Source organism: Diplotaxodon limnothrissa, linkage group LG11 (genome assembly GCF_057381915.1).
Source record: "Diplotaxodon limnothrissa isolate DT_005_m linkage group LG11, D_limnothrissa_male_GT1.1, whole genome shotgun sequence".
Classification (NCBI taxonomy): domain Eukaryota; kingdom Metazoa; phylum Chordata; class Actinopteri; order Cichliformes; family Cichlidae; genus Diplotaxodon; species Diplotaxodon limnothrissa.
Window position 1 is genome coordinate 30,494,887 of NC_140606.1, and position 17,705 is coordinate 30,512,591.

Below are 17,705 nucleotides of genomic sequence, written 5' to 3' on the forward strand. Positions count from 1 at the left end.
TTTAAGCACTTTTTGCACATTTCATTTAAATATTTTTACTTAGGTAAAATATGAAAAGTATTTGTTTTAAGTGCGAGTACTTCTTTTACCTCAGATGAAAGGCTGTATAAAGCAGCGGTCCCCAAGCCCCGTGAGTCGTTTGGTACCGGGCCACGAGAGTTGAGGCTCAGGTGTGAAAAATATGGTTTTCAGGGTTTTTAATCGGTTTTTAAGCGTTATTTTGTTATCGTTTTTATCGTTAACTCGGTTTTCCTGGGTCTTTTCACGTGTGTTATGAATAAATCTCCTTTTTTTTCGGTACCGGTACTAGTTTTATTTTGTTGTATTTATCCGCGACACCCTAAAGGCCGGTCCGTGAAAATATTGTCGGGCATAAACCGGTCCGTGGCGCAAAAAGGGTTGGGGACCGCTGGTATAAAGGATGCCTCTGACCCCTGCAGGGAGCGGAGAGCTTTGTTTAACACGGCATGTGAAACCATAAGGGGCCACAGGGGGGAGACAAGCACGCACCAACTTAAGTCTTTAAACAAGTGACGCATCCAATTCTGAGAAAACACTCAGGAAACGCGTTCATTTTACATGCAAACGGATGTCCGCCTGTAATTTGTGCAAGACACCAAAACCTATGCATTGCTTTATTAAGGCGTTTTTGTGTAGTCACATAATTAACTGAGAGATTTTTGAAGTCAAGAACGTGCGCAGTCACTCATGCCATAAAGTCCCTGCCTGGAAGCCATGCTAAAAACAATCAGCACACGAGCACGTGAACTCTTCCGCCTCGAGACACTCCCAGCAAGCACGCAAACCAATCAACATCAGAAGTGAACAGTTTGACTCTTAACAGTCTTTCCTCATCTCTAATTCTGCCGCTTGCTTTGCTTGCTGTACCGTTAGTAATGTAACCATTTCCACTGTGTCTGGTGTTTTTCCTGGTATTTTTCACTGGTCGAGGTGGCTCACTTTCTCATGCTGCCGTGAGGAGCTGCTGCTGCTGCTGCTGCTCTCCTGCCTGGCTGCGTCCAGCTATGGCGGCCGTGTATAGCGGATCCCATACCTTAAGCAAGGATGATGTGAATTACAGGATGCATTTCCGAATGATAAACGAGCAGCAGGTCGAAGATATCACAATCGAGTTTTTCTACAAGCCGCACACGATAACGCTGCTGACATGCACCGTGCTCAGTTTGATGTACTTCGCGTTCACAAGGTGAGTCGCTCACAGCTAGCGCTCGCTAATGGGTTAGCTTAGCTGTGCTAGCAGGAACAGTGATGCTCAGAGAGCGCCAGGTACACTAGGAGGCTAGCTAACTATAGCGTTATCTTTGCGCACTTACAGTAATTGGGAATGGGTCACATTCTTAATCTGTGAGGTAATTAGACTTTAACCTCGTCAGATAGCAATAATCCATTAGTTATACAATGGCACCAAATAGGGGACTCTGTTTCCTGTGTTGGCATTAGCTACAACAGTGTAACTAGCAAGGGCATGACTCATAATGTTAGATTTAAAGTATTTTTTTTGCTTTATAGGATCTCTTTATCAGCTGTTTAGAAGCTTAAAGCAATTTTAAAGAGCATCCACATCACTTTAGTTTTAAGTAGGATGTTAACCATACTTGTAAAAATGTGCCTTTTAACTTAATATAAGCAGTGATACTGAGGTTAACTGACTGTCGCTGAGATTTCAATTTTCTGTTTCCCCTCCCTGTCTGCAGAGATGATGGAAACCCTGACAATAATCTTTGGGTGGGGGTCATTCTGGTCATCTCCTTCTTCCTTGTCATCAGTGTTTTGGCATTTCCTAATGGTAAGACAGCACAATATTATTTCTGTGAAGCTCAGTCAAGTGTGTTTGCATAAAGGACCTTAATTACAGTGGCTTAGAAGGAGCTTCACACACACTTGTGTTTTATAGAACTGTAAATAACACCCTGCTTCTCACAAGAAGATCTGTAGCTAGAAAGAAAGAGGAACTTCAGTAAAGACCTTACCATTAGTGAAATAAAATGAACTGCTACCCACATGGCTATTTTCTACCCTATCTGAGAAGTCAAGAGAACTTTGTTACTACATGTCTTTCATGCAGCGTCTTAATATACCTCTCTTTAGGTCCATTCACCAGGCCACACCCAGCGATATGGCGAATAGTCTTTGGTGAGTATTTTTCACACAATCTATCTTTATTCAGATCTTTGGTTTTCCTCTACTAACATTGTGTCCTTCTGTTGCCAAGGTCTGAGTGTTCTCTACTTCCTGTTCCTGGTTTTCATCATTTTCCTCAACTGGCAGCAGGTGAAGCAGTTGATGTATTGGCTGGATCCAAACCTGCGCTATGCCAAAAGAGAGGCAGACATAATGGTGAGCGATGGAGGCTTGCAGCAAAAATCATTTTCCTGTTGATTTACATGCTCTACTTGCGGCACTATCCGAGGGATTATTAATCATTTTAATGAGGCTGCATGCACTTCTGCTTGCAGGAATACGCTGTGAACTGCCATGTCATCACCTGGGAGAGAATCCTGAGCCATTTTGACATTTTTGCATTCAGCCATTTCTGGGGATGGGGTATGAAGGCACTTCTCATTCGAAGTTATGGATTGTGCTGGACCATCAGTATTACGTGGGAACTTACTGAGGTAGAGATGCACACAGCAGATAAGGTTGCCATCGCAAGCTGTCACTTTCTCTCTGCCCGCTGGCCTTTCTTTCTTTGTTTCTCTTGATAACGGTGAAGTTTTCAGGTCATCTAAGCTGGGGATGTCAGTGGTTTATCCTGTGGAGAATTGTGGCGTTTGATTTTACATATTCCTTCAAAATATTGCAGGCTACGTGCATGTATTGTGTACACTATTCTGTTAAATGTTCTTTTTCTGTGTCCATAGCTATTCTTCATGCACCTGCTGCCTAACTTTGCTGAATGCTGGTGGGACCAAGTCATTCTCGATATTCTGCTGTGTAATGGAGGGGGAATCTGGCTTGGCATGACTGTCTGCCGCTTTTTGGAGATGAGAACCTACCACTGGGCCAGTATTAAGTATGAGTTTATGTTGTGGGATGTGTTTACAGCTATGTCTAAACTTTTATCCTCTTTTGCACTAAGTTATATTGTAGATAAGATTCATAAATTGTTTTGAAAGTAACCCCACATCTTTATCAAGGGGGATTGGTTTGAAAGATTCATGTGATGGTATTGCTTTCATGTAGCTTTGTCTGCTAACATTAACATAATACTTACTGAAAATCTATCTGCATGCCTTTGAAACCCTCCTTCTATGCTTTCCATCCAGGGACATCCACACCACCACAGGGAAGATCAAACGAGCCGTGTTGCAGTTCACCCCTGCAAGCTGGACCTATGTACGCTGGCTTGACCCAAAGTCTTCTCTGCAGCGAGTGACGGGCGTCTACCTGTTCATGATCATTTGGCAGGTGGGTCCGTGAGAAATCTGCTTTTGTCGTCTCATGGTGACTTAGTGATGACTAGTCAGAGATCATCCTGTGTGCTCTGCCGTCTAAGTCCTGGCTAATCTGATTGGCTGCAATCTAAAACCTATCCCACATGTACCCACATAATGCTCAAGTGTCCTGCTGGCTGCATGTTAAAAGCTTATCCCATGAGAATGAGACAGGCTGAACTACTTGGGAGCATTTTATGAAAATGAGAAAACGATGGAGAATTTAAGTTAGCTTCATTGCTCTCCACTGGAAAGTCGAGTACAGCTGCCAAATTTTCTAGCCACAGGCTGCCAGGGTGATGAAAGCTAAAGGCTGGTGTTCCTCCACTTTTTGTGTTTGGTGATGAAACGGCACCATCCTCCACTTTCTCTCTCTCAGCCAGTTGAGAACTCTCTTGAGGCCTTAAATAGTAATTAGCAGTCTTTTAGAATTAGTTGAAGAGCTTGCGCATGGCACAGCTGTATTCCACATGGTGACAGTTGAGCTGCTCTTCACTAAATTCAACCACACAGGCTCCTGGCCAAATGAGTGAAAAAACATTGCTGCGGGTCCTCCGCCTCATTATCTGCCAATGCGGGCTTTTACAAAGGCGCCCTCTAAATGCACTGCTGTGACTGTTGCCAAACTCTTAAGTGTGACTTGCATTGGGAGAGAATTTTTTTTATGGTGTCCTTAATTCAACCCAAAATTAGTTCAGTAAATGTTACAGTTTTCTGAAATGAGTAAGCAGTGCAATTGTTATAAATATTCTCCCACCTGAGATTTAGGTCCATATCAACATGACAGCCTCACACAGTTGATGCAGATTTATCAGCTGCACATTCATTATGTGAATCTTACATTAAGCACATCCCAAAGGCGCTCTCTTGGATTGAGATCTGGTGGCAGTGGAGGCCATTTGAGTACACAGTGAGTTAGGGCTGTTCGATATAACGATATATATCGGATCATGATATAAAAACGTCTATCGTTTCATTTTACGCTATTGTTTGTTTCGTGGTGTCGCAAAATAAACTGTTTACGGCAATATTTTTTCATCGTTCTGATGGTCACTGTAGTGGCTATATAAATTTCTTAAAGTTCTCTCTTTCTCTTATATGTAATATAACCACACTACAGACGGACAAGCACCTGTTTTTATGCGTTGTCGTTAGCAACAGCAACGGTAACACCTTCGCATGTCCGCTTGTTTATGTTCCACATACACCTTTCACAATAAAGCTCAAGATCCTGTTGAGACTTTTCAAAATAAACTGAGAAAACGATGGAGAATTTAAGTTAGCTTCATTGCTCTCCACTGGAAAGTCGAGTACAGCTGCCAAATTTTCTAGCCACAGGCTGCCAGGGTGATGAAAGCTAAAGGCTGGTGTTCCTCCACTTTTTGTGTTTGGTGATGAAACGGCGCCATCCTCCACTTTCTCTCTCTCAGCCAGTTGAGAACTCTCTTGAGGCCTTAAATAGTAATTAGCAGTCTTTTAGAATTAGTTGAAGAGCTTGCGCATGGCACAGCTGTATTCCACATGGTGACAGTTGAGCTGCTCTTCACTAAATTCAACCACACAGGCTCCTGGCCAAATGAGTGAAAAAACATTGCTGCGGGTCCTCCGCCTCATTATCTGCCAATGCGGGCTTTTACAAAGGCGCCCTCTAAATGCACTGCTGTGACTGTTGCCAAACTCTTAAGTGTGACTTGCATTGGGAGAGAATTTTTTTATGGTGTCCTTAATTCAACCCAAAATTAGTTCAGTAAATGTTACAGTTTTCTGAAATGAGTAAGCAGTGCAATTGTTCGAAATATTCTCCCACCAGCGTGACCAGATTCCTGTTTTGATGTGGGACTGTGCAGTGTTTTTATTACTTGTCCCACATCTTCAGATAGTGTCCCACAGTTTGACTACTTCTGCAGGACATGCACTTTTCCATTGTCTGGTTTTTACCCCGTGGATACAAAGGGAAGGCTTTTTACTATATTCACAAGATATATTTAGTTTTTGTGGGGGTTTTGCTGAAAAATGTTTTTCAGTTTTGCGTGGGTGGTTTAATACAAAGTGAAGTGAGGCAATATATGGGTATTTTTGGATTAGAAAATAGCCAAAATTGTCAGATATGGCTCAAAAAAGTATGCCAATTTATGGACACATACAGCCCGAAATAAAATAAAAAAAAGTGTTAAGAGAAATAAAGTTAACAGAGAAATAAAATTGAAGGTGTTCAGATTACCTCTCAGTACTGTTGCTGTTTTCCCACTTTATTCCCCACACAGACACAGTGTTTGCCTCACATTTAGTTTGTTGTGATGTGGTCCTCCCACCTACAACAAAAAACCGTGGATGATATTGTTTGTCTGAATAATTACCTGAACAATGATAAAATATACAGTGATCTATTTTATTAAATCAGAGCTTTACAGCTTACTATATTTTTCCTGCACGGTTGTTGTACAGGCTGGATGTGAACCCATTCAGTCAACTTAACAACAGTACATAGCTGATCTATAAACAAATACAGCATACATTTAATTAATACAAATTTTAATTATGTGCTTATTCTAATGTGGCATACACATGTGAGAGAAATGTTAGATCCTTAAAAAACCTGGTGGAACAACAAATGAACCTCATGAGAGTAAATGTAGTTTGATGACACTGAACAGACTGCAGAGGTCTAAAGGACTAATTGTATTAGATCTAATTAACATATATCAGCAACATTTCTGTATTCACAGCCAAGTCCTTCTCATATTATCTGCTTGATTTTAAAAATGCAAAAATATGATGGAAAAAGTTGAACTGCAAGTTTTCCTGGCTGCCTTTGCATCCTTTAAATTATATTTTATAATACAGTATGTTAATATTAAAAAGGATAATGCAGTTCTGTTTATAACTAGTAGTACATGCTAATATATATTTTTTGTCTTAAGACCACATTTGCCTTCAGATGTGCCTTAATTATTCATGTACAGATTCAAAAAGGTGCTGAAACATTCCTGAGATTTAGGTCCATATCAACATGACAGCCTCACACAGTTGATGCAGATTTATCAGCTGCACATTCATTATGTGAATCTTACATTAAGCACATCCCAAAGGCGCTCTCTTGGATTGAGATCTGGTGGCAGTGGAGGCCATTTGAGTACACAGTGAGTTAGGGCTGTTCGATATAACGATATATATCAGATGACGATATAAAAACGTCTATCGTTTCATTTTACGCTATTGTTTGTTTCGTGGTGTCGCAAAATAAACTGTTTACGGCAATATTTTTTCATCGTTCTGATGGTCACTGTAGTGGCTATATTAATTTCTTAAAGTTCTCTCTTTCTCTTATATGTAATATAACCACACTACAGACCAGAGGTGTGGACTCGAGTCACATGACTTGGACTCGAGTCAGACTCGAGTCATTAATTTTATGACTTTAGACTTGACTTGAAAAAATGTTCTCAGACTTGTGACTTGACTTGGACTTTTACACCAATGACCTGGGACTTGAATTGGACTTGAACCGGTTTACTTGAAAAGACTTGATATTTCACCCCAAATATAAAATTTAACATGCATATTATATAGAGATTGAAAATGTGATGTCATTCAGGGGTAAAACCGCAAAGGATTCTGGGAACTCGTGGCAAGAGGTACTAGCGCACGCAGGCTTTCAATTGAAATCAGTCACACAGCGATAAAAAGAAACACAAAAATGTCAAGAAGCTGTTGTATTATTAACTGCAATAGCCGGTCGCATGACAGCCACGGGAAGCCGACGGGTAAAGAGATCGGTTGTTATCGGATTACGACGTTGAAGAGAAATTGTTCGAGCCATGTTTCCGAAGTAACAAAGACGCGACGGATGGCCTGGATTTCAGCCATTCAAAGATCAAATATAACGTCCCAGAACACTCCAGCTCACAGGTTAGTCTGCTCCAAGCATTTACACGAAGGTCAGTGTTTTTTAGTAGTTAATACGTCATTTTCATAACATAATTGGTGATATAGGTTACAAGCAAGTCTGGCGCTGAACAGAAATTGTCGCGCTATGCTCCTTTATTTATTGTGCATAAATAGTGAATTGTCCTGACACAATATTGCGTTTCGCCTCTGTTATTATGGTACATTGACAAAAACATATACTTTTATTCACAGGATAAAACAGGTTTTTGTATCACTAATTGCCCAGTGCGATTACAGCATACAATATTGTTGTCACTGCTACATTTCTGTGATGCTACCAGAAATTATTTCCACTACTAATTAATTACCGTTGAGCTCAAAGGTCCTATTAATAAACGGTTAACGAATGTGTATTTATGACGACGATTTGTGAGACTGGTAAACTTATGATAGGTACGATGGTCTTTCGTTCTACACGGTGCGTTTCAAGGTCCTGTACCCATCCGTCGGTAAACTGTACCTGGGCTTGTTGCAGTGACCTGAAGTTACTAAACTTCATGAGTGTATGCACTCACTCCAAGAACCGTATAATTATAAATATGCATATAAATATGCTACGATGAGATAGCTGACTTCATCTAACTAGCAAATGTTGTCCAGGCTACGTTGGTGATACAGTTTTTTTTAATATGTATGATATTTTTGTCATGCGATTTTAAAGCTGGTCCTACAACTGCATCCAAGAATAACATGCAGCTTATCTCAGAACTGTCGGTGAAAATTATTCTTGGAGCTAGGTTTAATTGAGCTGCATTTTATAGAGGTGCAATTTCACAATTTGTGTATATTTTCTAAGTTCACTATTTTGTCATGTGTTGAGAAAAACACAGATTTTAAAATTACATGGTCTAATATTTACATTTAGCATATAACTGCAACATGCTTTTTTTTCGGGGGTTTTTAAAGACTCGAAAGGACTTGGAATTCAAAGTTTAAGACTTGTGACTTGACTCGGACTTTTACACCAGTGACTTGAGACTCGACTCGGACTTGCCTGACATTACTTGAGACTTCACTTGAGACTTGAGGATAAAGACTTGAGACTTACTTGAGACTTGCAAAACAATGACTTGGTCACACCTCTGCTACAGACGGACAAGCGCCTGTTTTTATGCGTTATCGTTAGCAACAGCAACGGTAACACCTTCGCATGTCCGCTTGTTTATGTTCCACATACACCTTTCACAATAAAGCTCAAGATCCTGTTGAGACTTTTCAAAATAAACTGAATCACGTGAAAGAGCAGATTATTTACGGATGAGAAGTAAAAAAGAGCCGCCAGGTGCTAAAAAATAAACCTTAGACTCAAACGTTAGAACAGCCTTTTCCCCGCAGCACGCCGTGTAATAAATACAAAGAAAACGGCGGCCTTTACAACTTATGTCTAAAAATGTATAGTTTCATGCATCGGTTAAAACACTCGACTCCGGGTAAAGGACGCACAGCTGGAAACACTTCACGCAAGTCGAGCTGCCCGAGATTCACAGAATTTACAGAAAATGTTAAATTTTTGTGATTAATATCGTTATCGGGACGATAGAATTCTTATATCGGGATATGAGATTTTGGTCATATTGCACAGCCCTACAGTGAGTGAATGAGTGAACTCATTTTCGAGTTCAAGAAACCAGTTTGTGAAGTTTATCTGAGGTGTGCTACATGGTGAGTTATCTTGTGTCAATATTCCCAACACCATTACATCACCAGCAACCTGAGCTGTTTATATAAGAGAGATTGGATCCATGCTTTGGTGTCAGAAATCATGTTTCATCAGACCAGGCAATGTTTTTCCAAACTTCTGTTTTTCAAGATTGATGAACTTATGCAAATTGTAGCCTCAGTTTCCTATTTTTAGCTGTTAGGAGTGTCACCCGGTGTGGTCTTCTGCTGAGGTAGCACATCTGCTTTAAGGTTCCATCTAACTTCAGCGGGTGGTTGATTAAATACTTGAGTTATGCACAAGTGCAACAGGTGTACCCAACAAAGTGGCCGGCTAGAGTATATTAAAGAGTTTTGTGAGTTTAAGTTTAAAGTTTCAGTATGGTAAAATGAATAGAAATGTCCTACTGTCTGAATAATTGTAAACAATGCTATACTTGCTTTTGTTTTTAACTATAGTTCTTTTTATCATTTTTTTCACAGCTTACTGAGTTGAACACATTCTTCCTTAAGCACATTTTCGTCTTTCCTGCAAGCCATGCTCTTAGCTGGTGTCGAATCCTGTTCATCGGTATCATCACAGCTCCAACAGTAAGGTATATTATTTCATGCATTTACCCTCATTATGTGGCAGGTGGGTAAAAGGAAACAGAGACACAGACTAGAAGTTCCAGTGAAATTTGCTAAAAATTTGCTTTGTTTTTTCCTTTAGGCAGTATTATGCATACCTAACAGACACACAGTGCAAGAGAGTTGGGACCCAGTGTTGGGTATTTGGGTGAGTAACCTGATTTTAAAGCTTGTTAATAATAAGCCTGCTTAACATCTTGTATTCCTATGAACATGTAGTGCTGTGTACACATAGCCATGAGCAGTGACAGCAGCTCAAGGAGGAGATGTTACCTGAGCTACCAGAGATTATGAACAGTGGTATTCATGCAGGCATTTCACTGCCTCACTCAAGGACTAAGCTGTCAAACAGCTGACCTACATCAGGAATATTTTTATCCAAAAAAGTTCAAATGTGTAGGTCAGTGACCCAAGCACTGCTCTCAGATAAAAGCCCAAAACTGACATGTTTGATTTGGATGTTATTTTTAGGTTTGGATTTCTCTTCTTTTTGCTACCAGTGAGTTAAAATACTGAACTATGTGTTTGTTTTGCCTCCTCCCTCTCATTCACAGGGCAATAGCCTTTCTGGAGGCTTTGGCATGCATTAAGTTTGGGCAGGACTTGTTCTCAAAAACACAGATCCTCTATGTGATCCTCTGGCTGTTGTGTTTGGTAAGGTCTATCGTGCACTGAAATGCGTATAATTTATTTTATACATATATTTTTGTTTTTTAATATGAATATTCTAACATATGATGAATGCTGCAAGTAATTTTTTACACATTTTCCATGAATCATTTTACAGTTTCTGTTCCCTTCATTCTGTTTTTAGGCCTTCATTACATTCCTGTGTCTGTATGGAATGGTATGGTACGCAGAAACATATGGTCCAAGGGAAAAGGTATGTTTATTGCTTTAGCTTTCATGAGTTTTTCCATTTAACTGCTTTAGACCTTGAAGCATTTACAAAGAATTTAAGGCCTTAGTCACACAGGCCTACAGACCAGTCGACAATCCCCTGGCAGCCTCTGGAAACTAGTGTAGTCCCTGCACCAAAAACTTACCAAGACGAACTATTCACAGAGCAGTAGTGAAACTTGAAGAGCAGTACAACAAGAAACTGAGAACAATCCCCCTCAAAGTGAAAGCTGTGCTTTACCACTGCAACCAAAACATTTCAAATGAGACAACTTTTACTCTGAAGGTGTCACACTTTCAAAGTAAAAGTATCCCTGCTCAGCTGATAGCTAGTAAGTGTTAAGAGGCTATCGGTGCAGCACCGTATATGACCATTTTCAACCAGCGACCACTAGCAACACCTTGCCAACCGGTCTCACAGAAAATATAGTTTCCTTAGTGACCTGTGGTTGCCAGGAGTCTGAAGTTTTTCAGATCTGTTGAGGACAGGAATGATCGGAATTAGGAAAAACAATGTGAATGTCCATAAAAGCACTTAAAACGTGCAAATTGGAGTTAATTTCAATCCCAACTTGTTTCTTTATTCTCAGCCTTTCTAACAAATACACGGTTTGGTTGGCCATACCCCACACCCACAATCATTAACAATATAAAAAACTTTACTCACATATAGATCAGTGCAATAGCATCAGGCATCACACTTCAGTGCCTTTCTGTAAACTCTTGTTACGTCTAAATAAAGCTACAACAAACTGACATCTGTGCCTGAATGGCAAAAGGCCAAATGTCCTGGGTGAAGCCAACCATGCTTAATGCTCTGTAGCTAAATAATCATCAAAGATCATTAGTAAATATTAACATTCAAGGTTTTCCTTGTAGGGGTTGTTATCGGGTTGTTTACAGAGAAAGCTGTACGGAGTCAGTTAGCCGTGATGCATGTACAGTATGGTCTCTGTCCAGTTACAGGTATGTGTGTGTCATGTGTCTTAAACCTTTTCTCCCCTCAGAGCCTCTCAGAATGTGAAGACAGTAATTTCGCAGAGTTTGCTGACCATGTGTATGAGGGATTTAAAGGTACACTGACTTCACTGTAATTCATCCAGCACACCACATTAAAAAATGCATACCAGTATTCAGTTGCTGTCTTGTAAATGGGTGACCTCTAGTGTTTATTATAGTGCTTTACATATGCATACTCATACATGTGTGAGAAGAAACACAGTGCAGTTACATCTCTTTATGGGTTCATTTGAAATATGTGAGCTTCATGTTTCAGGAGAAACTGATGTAGACGGTGACAGCCCCAAAGCCAGACAGAGAAAGAAGGACTCAGGAAAGACCAAATCCATCAACGGCCTCGACAGCCAGTAGGAGTTGGAGGCGGAGGCTGTTGGGTAACCCAAAGTGTGAAAGATTACAGATGGAGAAGAGGGTAAAGCTACGACCACTTCCTGATGTAACCGAAGCCTAGAAAGCCACCCACCTACAGTAGATGGAGTGCAGACAGCAGAAGTGGAAAAACAGGTCCATGCAGTGTTATTAGGAGTGCACAGTGGCTCAGACTACAGAGATACACACGTTGGTGTGTGCTGTAGTCTGAAAAGCTCCTAAACCACTGATCACTTTTTTTTTGTGTTTGCTTTTTGGATGAAAGAGTGGGAGAATTTTATTTTGTGCGAGTGTGTGAGAGAAAGGTGTGGCAACAAAAACTGCCATTTCTAAATATAATTGCATGATCATTGTAGCTAGTGAGCTATAATTCAGTTATCCTATGAAGCAGTATCATTAAAGGCTAATGTACAATTGACTGGTTTATATCAACTCTGGTATCAAACCCATTTCAATGTTAAAAGCCATTATGTAGAATTTATCACTTAGTGGAGCGTCTATGTTTATAGCACAAAAGAAGCTAAAGCATTTTTATATAAATGTCTGTCACTGATTATCTATTTACATCATAGATGTTCACTATTTTATGTTTTTTAACTTGAATGTGGGCAGGAGTTCAATACCAGACAGCTTTAGCGTGGTAGGATCACCGGCTTGGGTCTGCGTTTGGCCTGTAATGAAGCAAAGCACACAGTTTAAGCACTTTGCAGAAAGTTTATTGAAAATACTGTACATTAAGTAATGTTCGAGTATTTTGTGAATCATTGTGACCTTGAGTGATTTTACTCTCCTTGTCCTCCTGTGGCTGCTAATTTTTTTTCTTTTCTTTTCTTTTCTTTTCTTTTCTTTTCTTCTTTTTTTTTTTTACTAATAAGAGAAGATAATTATTCAAATTACTGCATGTATTGTCAGTTTTTCTGTCTGTGTCTGGATTGACCTTGTTGCGTATATTGCATTTGCATGGCTGACTCCAATCAAAACAAGTGTTGTAGTAGGAAACCGTTACAAGAGTCTTTGTATTCACCACACAGCAAGATGCCAGTATTGTTATGTGAACCTTTTTCACTGTCGTGGTAACATTTTAATTCACCCCTTGTGCCTGTTTGCATGTTTGTTTTGTTTTTTTAACTCCTATCTTCTTTCAGTTTCTATTAAGACTGATTTTTTTTGTGTGTGTCTTTGATTCTTCTGGCCTTGAGTATTTTATTTGAAGGTTATATTTCCATTTCATGTGTCAGTATCATCTCAGTACAGATATACTATCCCTCATAATCCTTGACAATCCAGACACTGACCTCTCTGGAACAGACCTGGCTCCCGTGCTACATACAGTAGACACTAAATAGGACCTCGTCTGTGGATTTAGATGTCATTTGCCAAAAACAATTCTGCTGAAAACGACCTGTGCTGTTCTTTTCCACTGTGAAATGTATTAAAAGTGTTTTCATTTCCTCTTAATCTTGTTTGGTCGTTTTTACTTGCTGTCACATTCCTATTAGCAGGAAGCCCCTCTGTGTTTGCGTACTTAACAAGAGAAATTTTAAATGACATTGTTTGACCCCTGAGGGGTGTCCCGCTGCAGCAAAGGAGGGCTGGATTGGCTGATTCAAGCACGGCCCATAACAGATCAGATTTCACTCCGTCTGCACAGCATGAAACTCAGACTGAAATAGCTGCCGCATGCTGACCTACGGCAAGATGTATTTGAAGGTACGGTTGCTGTTCCTTTGGAAATAAACATGAGTAGTGGCAGAGCTGTGGCTGACACACTGTTGCACATTTAAGATTGTGCACTGAACTCCAGCCAGGCATATTTCTTTCTTTCCTTTTTTAAAAGTAATATACAGGCTTTTTTGTCACTGAATTTACTCTGTGATATCTGCAATTTGGGTTCTGTGACTGTTCCAAAGGAGGGCAGCAGAGAGCCTTAGTTATGTGCAAAATACCACGTGACAGTTGAGGCCTAAAAGCCCAGGGCACGAGTGCTTACACAAAATTGTGCTTCATATGCCTCTCTCCATGATTCTCTATTTCACCACGTAAATTGGCATTCTATTTTGGTTTCCTGAATTTGCTGCTGCCTGCATCAGCTGACTGAACCATCCCACAGGGTTTAAAGAACAGGATATTTCAGTCATGGCTAAGAGTCTCCAACATCGTGGCTGCCTCAGTCCAGAGGGGATCATCAGAGAGATACAGATCAACCTACTGGAGTGCAAAGTCTGCTTCGAGACGTTTAGCTGTCAGCAAAGGGAGCGCAGACCGCAGAACCTTTCCTGTGGCCATGTACTCTGTCTGGAATGCATCACAGCTTTGTCCCACCCTCTCCTGAGGAAGCTGGAGTGCCCTTTCTGTCGACAGTTATGCAGTGTTGACAGCACCTCCCACTGCCAGGTTCTTAGTGACCTAAAGGATCTTCTGTTGTCTCAAAGTCCCTCACCGTCTGCTCCTCCGTGTAGAGCAAAAGCTGGTTTTATCTTTCCCGCAGCTCTGACGTGCACAACTCTTCTCCTGCGTACTGCATTTGGTGGGTGGGGGACTCTTATCAACCCAACTGGAATAGCTGTTTTGGGGTCCTCAGGAACAATAGTTGTGGTCCATGATGGAGAAAAGAGAGTGGTGGTGTTCAATCTACAGGGAAAGAAGCTGCACAGCTTTGGGCGAAAAGGAGCAGCCAGTGGGGACATCTGTTACCCAGTGGACGTGGCAGTGACCCCAGCTGGTCACGTGGTTGTGACTGATGCAGGTGATAAAGCTGTAAAAGTGTTCACATCCAGGGGGAATCACATGTTGACAATCAAAGATTCCTTCCAGATGCCCTGGGGCGTGGACACTGACAGTTGTGGACACATCCTGGTCTCTGATGTTGAGGCCGGCACTCTCTCCAAGGTGAGGGTGGACTATAGTCACAGCGTCGTTCTAGAGCATCAAACAACCATTTCAGACCTTCAGTGCCCTAAAGCGGTGGCCTATTGTTGCGTGAATGGGAACACTGCAGTGACGGAGCATCTAACTGATGTCACCAATCCAACGGAGAGACACCAACACAGAAGGCTCAGGGTGTTTACAAAAGAGTTCCACCTCCTTTACCAGACAGACACTTTTAGCCTGACCCTGCAGTCCACAGTGAGGCTCAGCATCTCAGGTGTGGCGTTCGACAGAGATGGAGATCTAATTGTGATTGACTCAGACCAGGGGATGATTTGGAGCTTAGGGAAGCTCCAGAGTGGCCCAGTCCGTACTCCTCTTGTGGGAGACCATCTTATTCGCCCTGTTGGATTAACGCTACTGAACAACCTTCTCATTACACTGGACAGTGGAGACCATACAGTGAAGATTTATTCTCCCAAATCTGATGCTGGACCTGTGACATAGTTTATGTATGAACAATCCCAAAGTAGCTGTTCAAGTGAGACAAATTCAATAAAGTGAAGTGAAATGTAGCTTATCACAGGATGAAGTGATGAGAGGTTGTATTAATTTATTTTTGTTGTTGTTTGAGTTGCCTTCTGTGACTAGTTTACAAGTCAAGTTTTACTTTAGATAGAGTGTAAAAATGTCATTGTGTTACTTTGAAAGTGTCAAAATAATAATAAAACAAAAGGTTGTATATGGTGAAACCATTTTCAGCAGGACGTCAGGTATGAAATTATGTCTGTTATTGTGTTAATGTTGTAGCAGTTGTTGAAAATGATGTTGTGTTATTTAATGACGTGTAATATAGCAATGTGATGATTCTCAGTCTCTGAACTGATCCAAGGCTTTTGAAAAATTATGCCAATTGAAACTATCTGAGAAATAAAGGTCCAGCTGCTAACAGCAGACAGTGAGACCATACATAGATAGTATAAACGTTATATGCCACAACTACAGATTATATGTTTATTTTTTCCGTGTATAACAGAAGACTTTTTAAATTAGATTATATCATATGTGTTAAAACAGAAGTTACAAATTATGTATATGTGTGTGTGTGTGTAAGAGCTTTTTAATGCAAAACTTTAAGGTGATTCACAAATGGCAAAACTTAAACTTTAAAAAGAAATTCAAAGAAGCCCAGAATAAATAAATAGATTTGGCAGCTTGGGGATATAAGAGTGAAAAACAGACATTATTTTTAGGCTTTACGTCAACAGAAGTGAGGTGGTGGGTCAAAAAATGATTCTGCTAAACCTTATAATAAAGTTATATAACTGTAAAATTTTTTGACCCCTTTTCTTGCTTACCAAAAATGCAAATAATTAAACAATTCAGTGTGTATGTGTGAGAGAACTAAGCGCCAATAAGTCGTAGCCAAAAATCATATTTGATAACAACTGTTTAAAGCTGACTCCTAGCTCCGCACTGCCTCTCAATGCTCACTGATGCATGTGAACTAACTTGTCACACACGCTCACATTTCTCGTTCATTGGTTTCCCCCAATGCGCCGATGCGCCGGCGGGGTGCGTAAATCCTTTCCCCCTCTTTGGCACAGTCTCTCCAGTCTGCCAGAGGATAGCAGTCGTGCTCCCAGTGGAAGATGGCGGTGGGGATGCTGTCTGGGGCTGGAGCTGAGTGCTGGATTTGCACAAGAAGCGAACCCGGATGGATACTAAGACAAAAATGAACGCTTTCCCATCACTTCTCATCGAGGATCGGACTCATTTGGGATTGTTTAGCTAGATTCTTTTGCCCTGTTTTCTGGCAAAAAGCCGGGCTTTCTTGTCGGAGACTCTGCGTTGATAGCTGGGCGAATAGACAGGGTGGGAGTGAAAAGTGGACGAAAATGTCGGATACAAAGGTAAAAGTTGCAGTGAGAGTTCGGCCCATGAACCGCAGGGGTAAGTGTTATAACGACGATTTCTGCTTGCAGACTCCTTTTCTGTCTCCTTGGCTTCGTGCCACATTACCATAAACTTTTGGTTTCTTCGCCATTGCTGCTTTCAGTTTGAGTTGTGAGCCTGAAGTCAGACTTGAGAATAGTTTAAAGAAGGCCAAAGTAACTCCGATTTTATTCTTCACACCCCCGCATTCTGCTTCACTTTCCAAACAAACTTTTCTCTGCAGAAATTGAACTGAATACAAAATGTGTCGTGGACATGGAGGACAACCAAACTGTTCTGCACCCACCGCCCTCCAATGCAAAAGGAGAGAACAGGTAAACAAAACTCACATACTGTCAAGAGTTTAAATGAATATTTGTGCACTAAGTTATTTACAGAACTATTGTGCGTTAGGGCGCCTTAAGATTCGCTGTAGTTATGAGTGTTTTGGAAATGTCTGGTGACAAAAGCATTCAAAATGAGCAAATAACTGTACACACAGTGACCTCCTGTAGCAGTGTCTGAAAATACACTAAAGCAAGAGCACTTATAAACACTTTATCTTTAATTCAAAGGAGAATTTAGTCAAATAAAATATGTGCAAATGCAACGCTGCTGCTGCTGCTGCAGCTGCAGCAAAGGACATGGTGTCTGTCACCCACCTGCTTGCAATATGATATTATGTTATGTAATTCATGTGAACTTTCCAAGAGTAATCATCTCAGGATAATAACACCACCTTGGTATTTTGCATGGCTGATTTGGGGTTTTCAAAGCCACGAGAGGAGGTTGAGCCTCTTTGATATGAAGACATGTACAAGGCTGAGCAGATAAATGTCTGGCCTCGGGGTGCCACTGTAAATCTCCGAAGTCAGAGGTAATTTGTCATGTTGCGTTCAAAGACATGTTGGATCACACTGA

The 17,705-nt window shown here is 40.8% G+C and overlaps 3 protein-coding genes across 7 annotated transcripts in view; all 3 read left to right on the forward strand.

Moving 5' to 3' along the window:
* Positions 1 to 911: 911 nt before the first annotated feature.
* Positions 912 to 12,784, forward strand: ptdss1a (phosphatidylserine synthase 1a). The gene is made up of 13 exons (XM_085365747.1): positions 912 to 1,207; positions 1,716 to 1,807; positions 2,110 to 2,154; positions 2,234 to 2,358; positions 2,478 to 2,636; positions 2,883 to 3,034; positions 3,288 to 3,429; positions 9,546 to 9,658; positions 9,775 to 9,840; positions 10,247 to 10,346; positions 10,507 to 10,575; positions 11,600 to 11,666; positions 11,869 to 12,784. Exons 1-13 carry the CDS (start codon positions 1,026 to 1,028, stop codon positions 11,961 to 11,963), a joined length of 1,407 nt encoding a protein of 468 aa, XP_085221873.1. The 5' UTR covers positions 912 to 1,025; the 3' UTR covers positions 11,964 to 12,784.
* A 1,177-nt stretch (positions 12,785 to 13,961) lies between these two features.
* Positions 13,962 to 15,502, forward strand: LOC146623166 (E3 ubiquitin-protein ligase NHLRC1-like). Its single transcript, XM_085365748.1, has one exon. The coding sequence runs from the start codon at positions 14,118 to 14,120 to the stop codon at positions 15,354 to 15,356; it is 1,239 nt and encodes a 412-aa protein (XP_085221874.1). The 5' UTR covers positions 13,962 to 14,117; the 3' UTR covers positions 15,357 to 15,502.
* Positions 15,503 to 16,483: 981 nt separating this feature from the next.
* The window catches only part of kif13a (kinesin family member 13A), a 39,631-nt gene continuing 38,409 nt past the window's right edge, over positions 16,484 to 17,705 (forward strand). For all 5 annotated transcript variants that reach the window (XM_085366598.1, XM_085366602.1, XM_085366600.1 and 2 more), the window contains exons 1-2: positions 16,484 to 16,802; positions 17,029 to 17,119. In XM_085366598.1, coding sequence (XP_085222724.1) covers positions 16,748 to 16,802; positions 17,029 to 17,119 — 146 coding nt within the window. In that variant the 5' untranslated portion in view covers positions 16,484 to 16,747. The remainder of the gene's footprint in view (positions 16,803 to 17,028; positions 17,120 to 17,705) is intronic.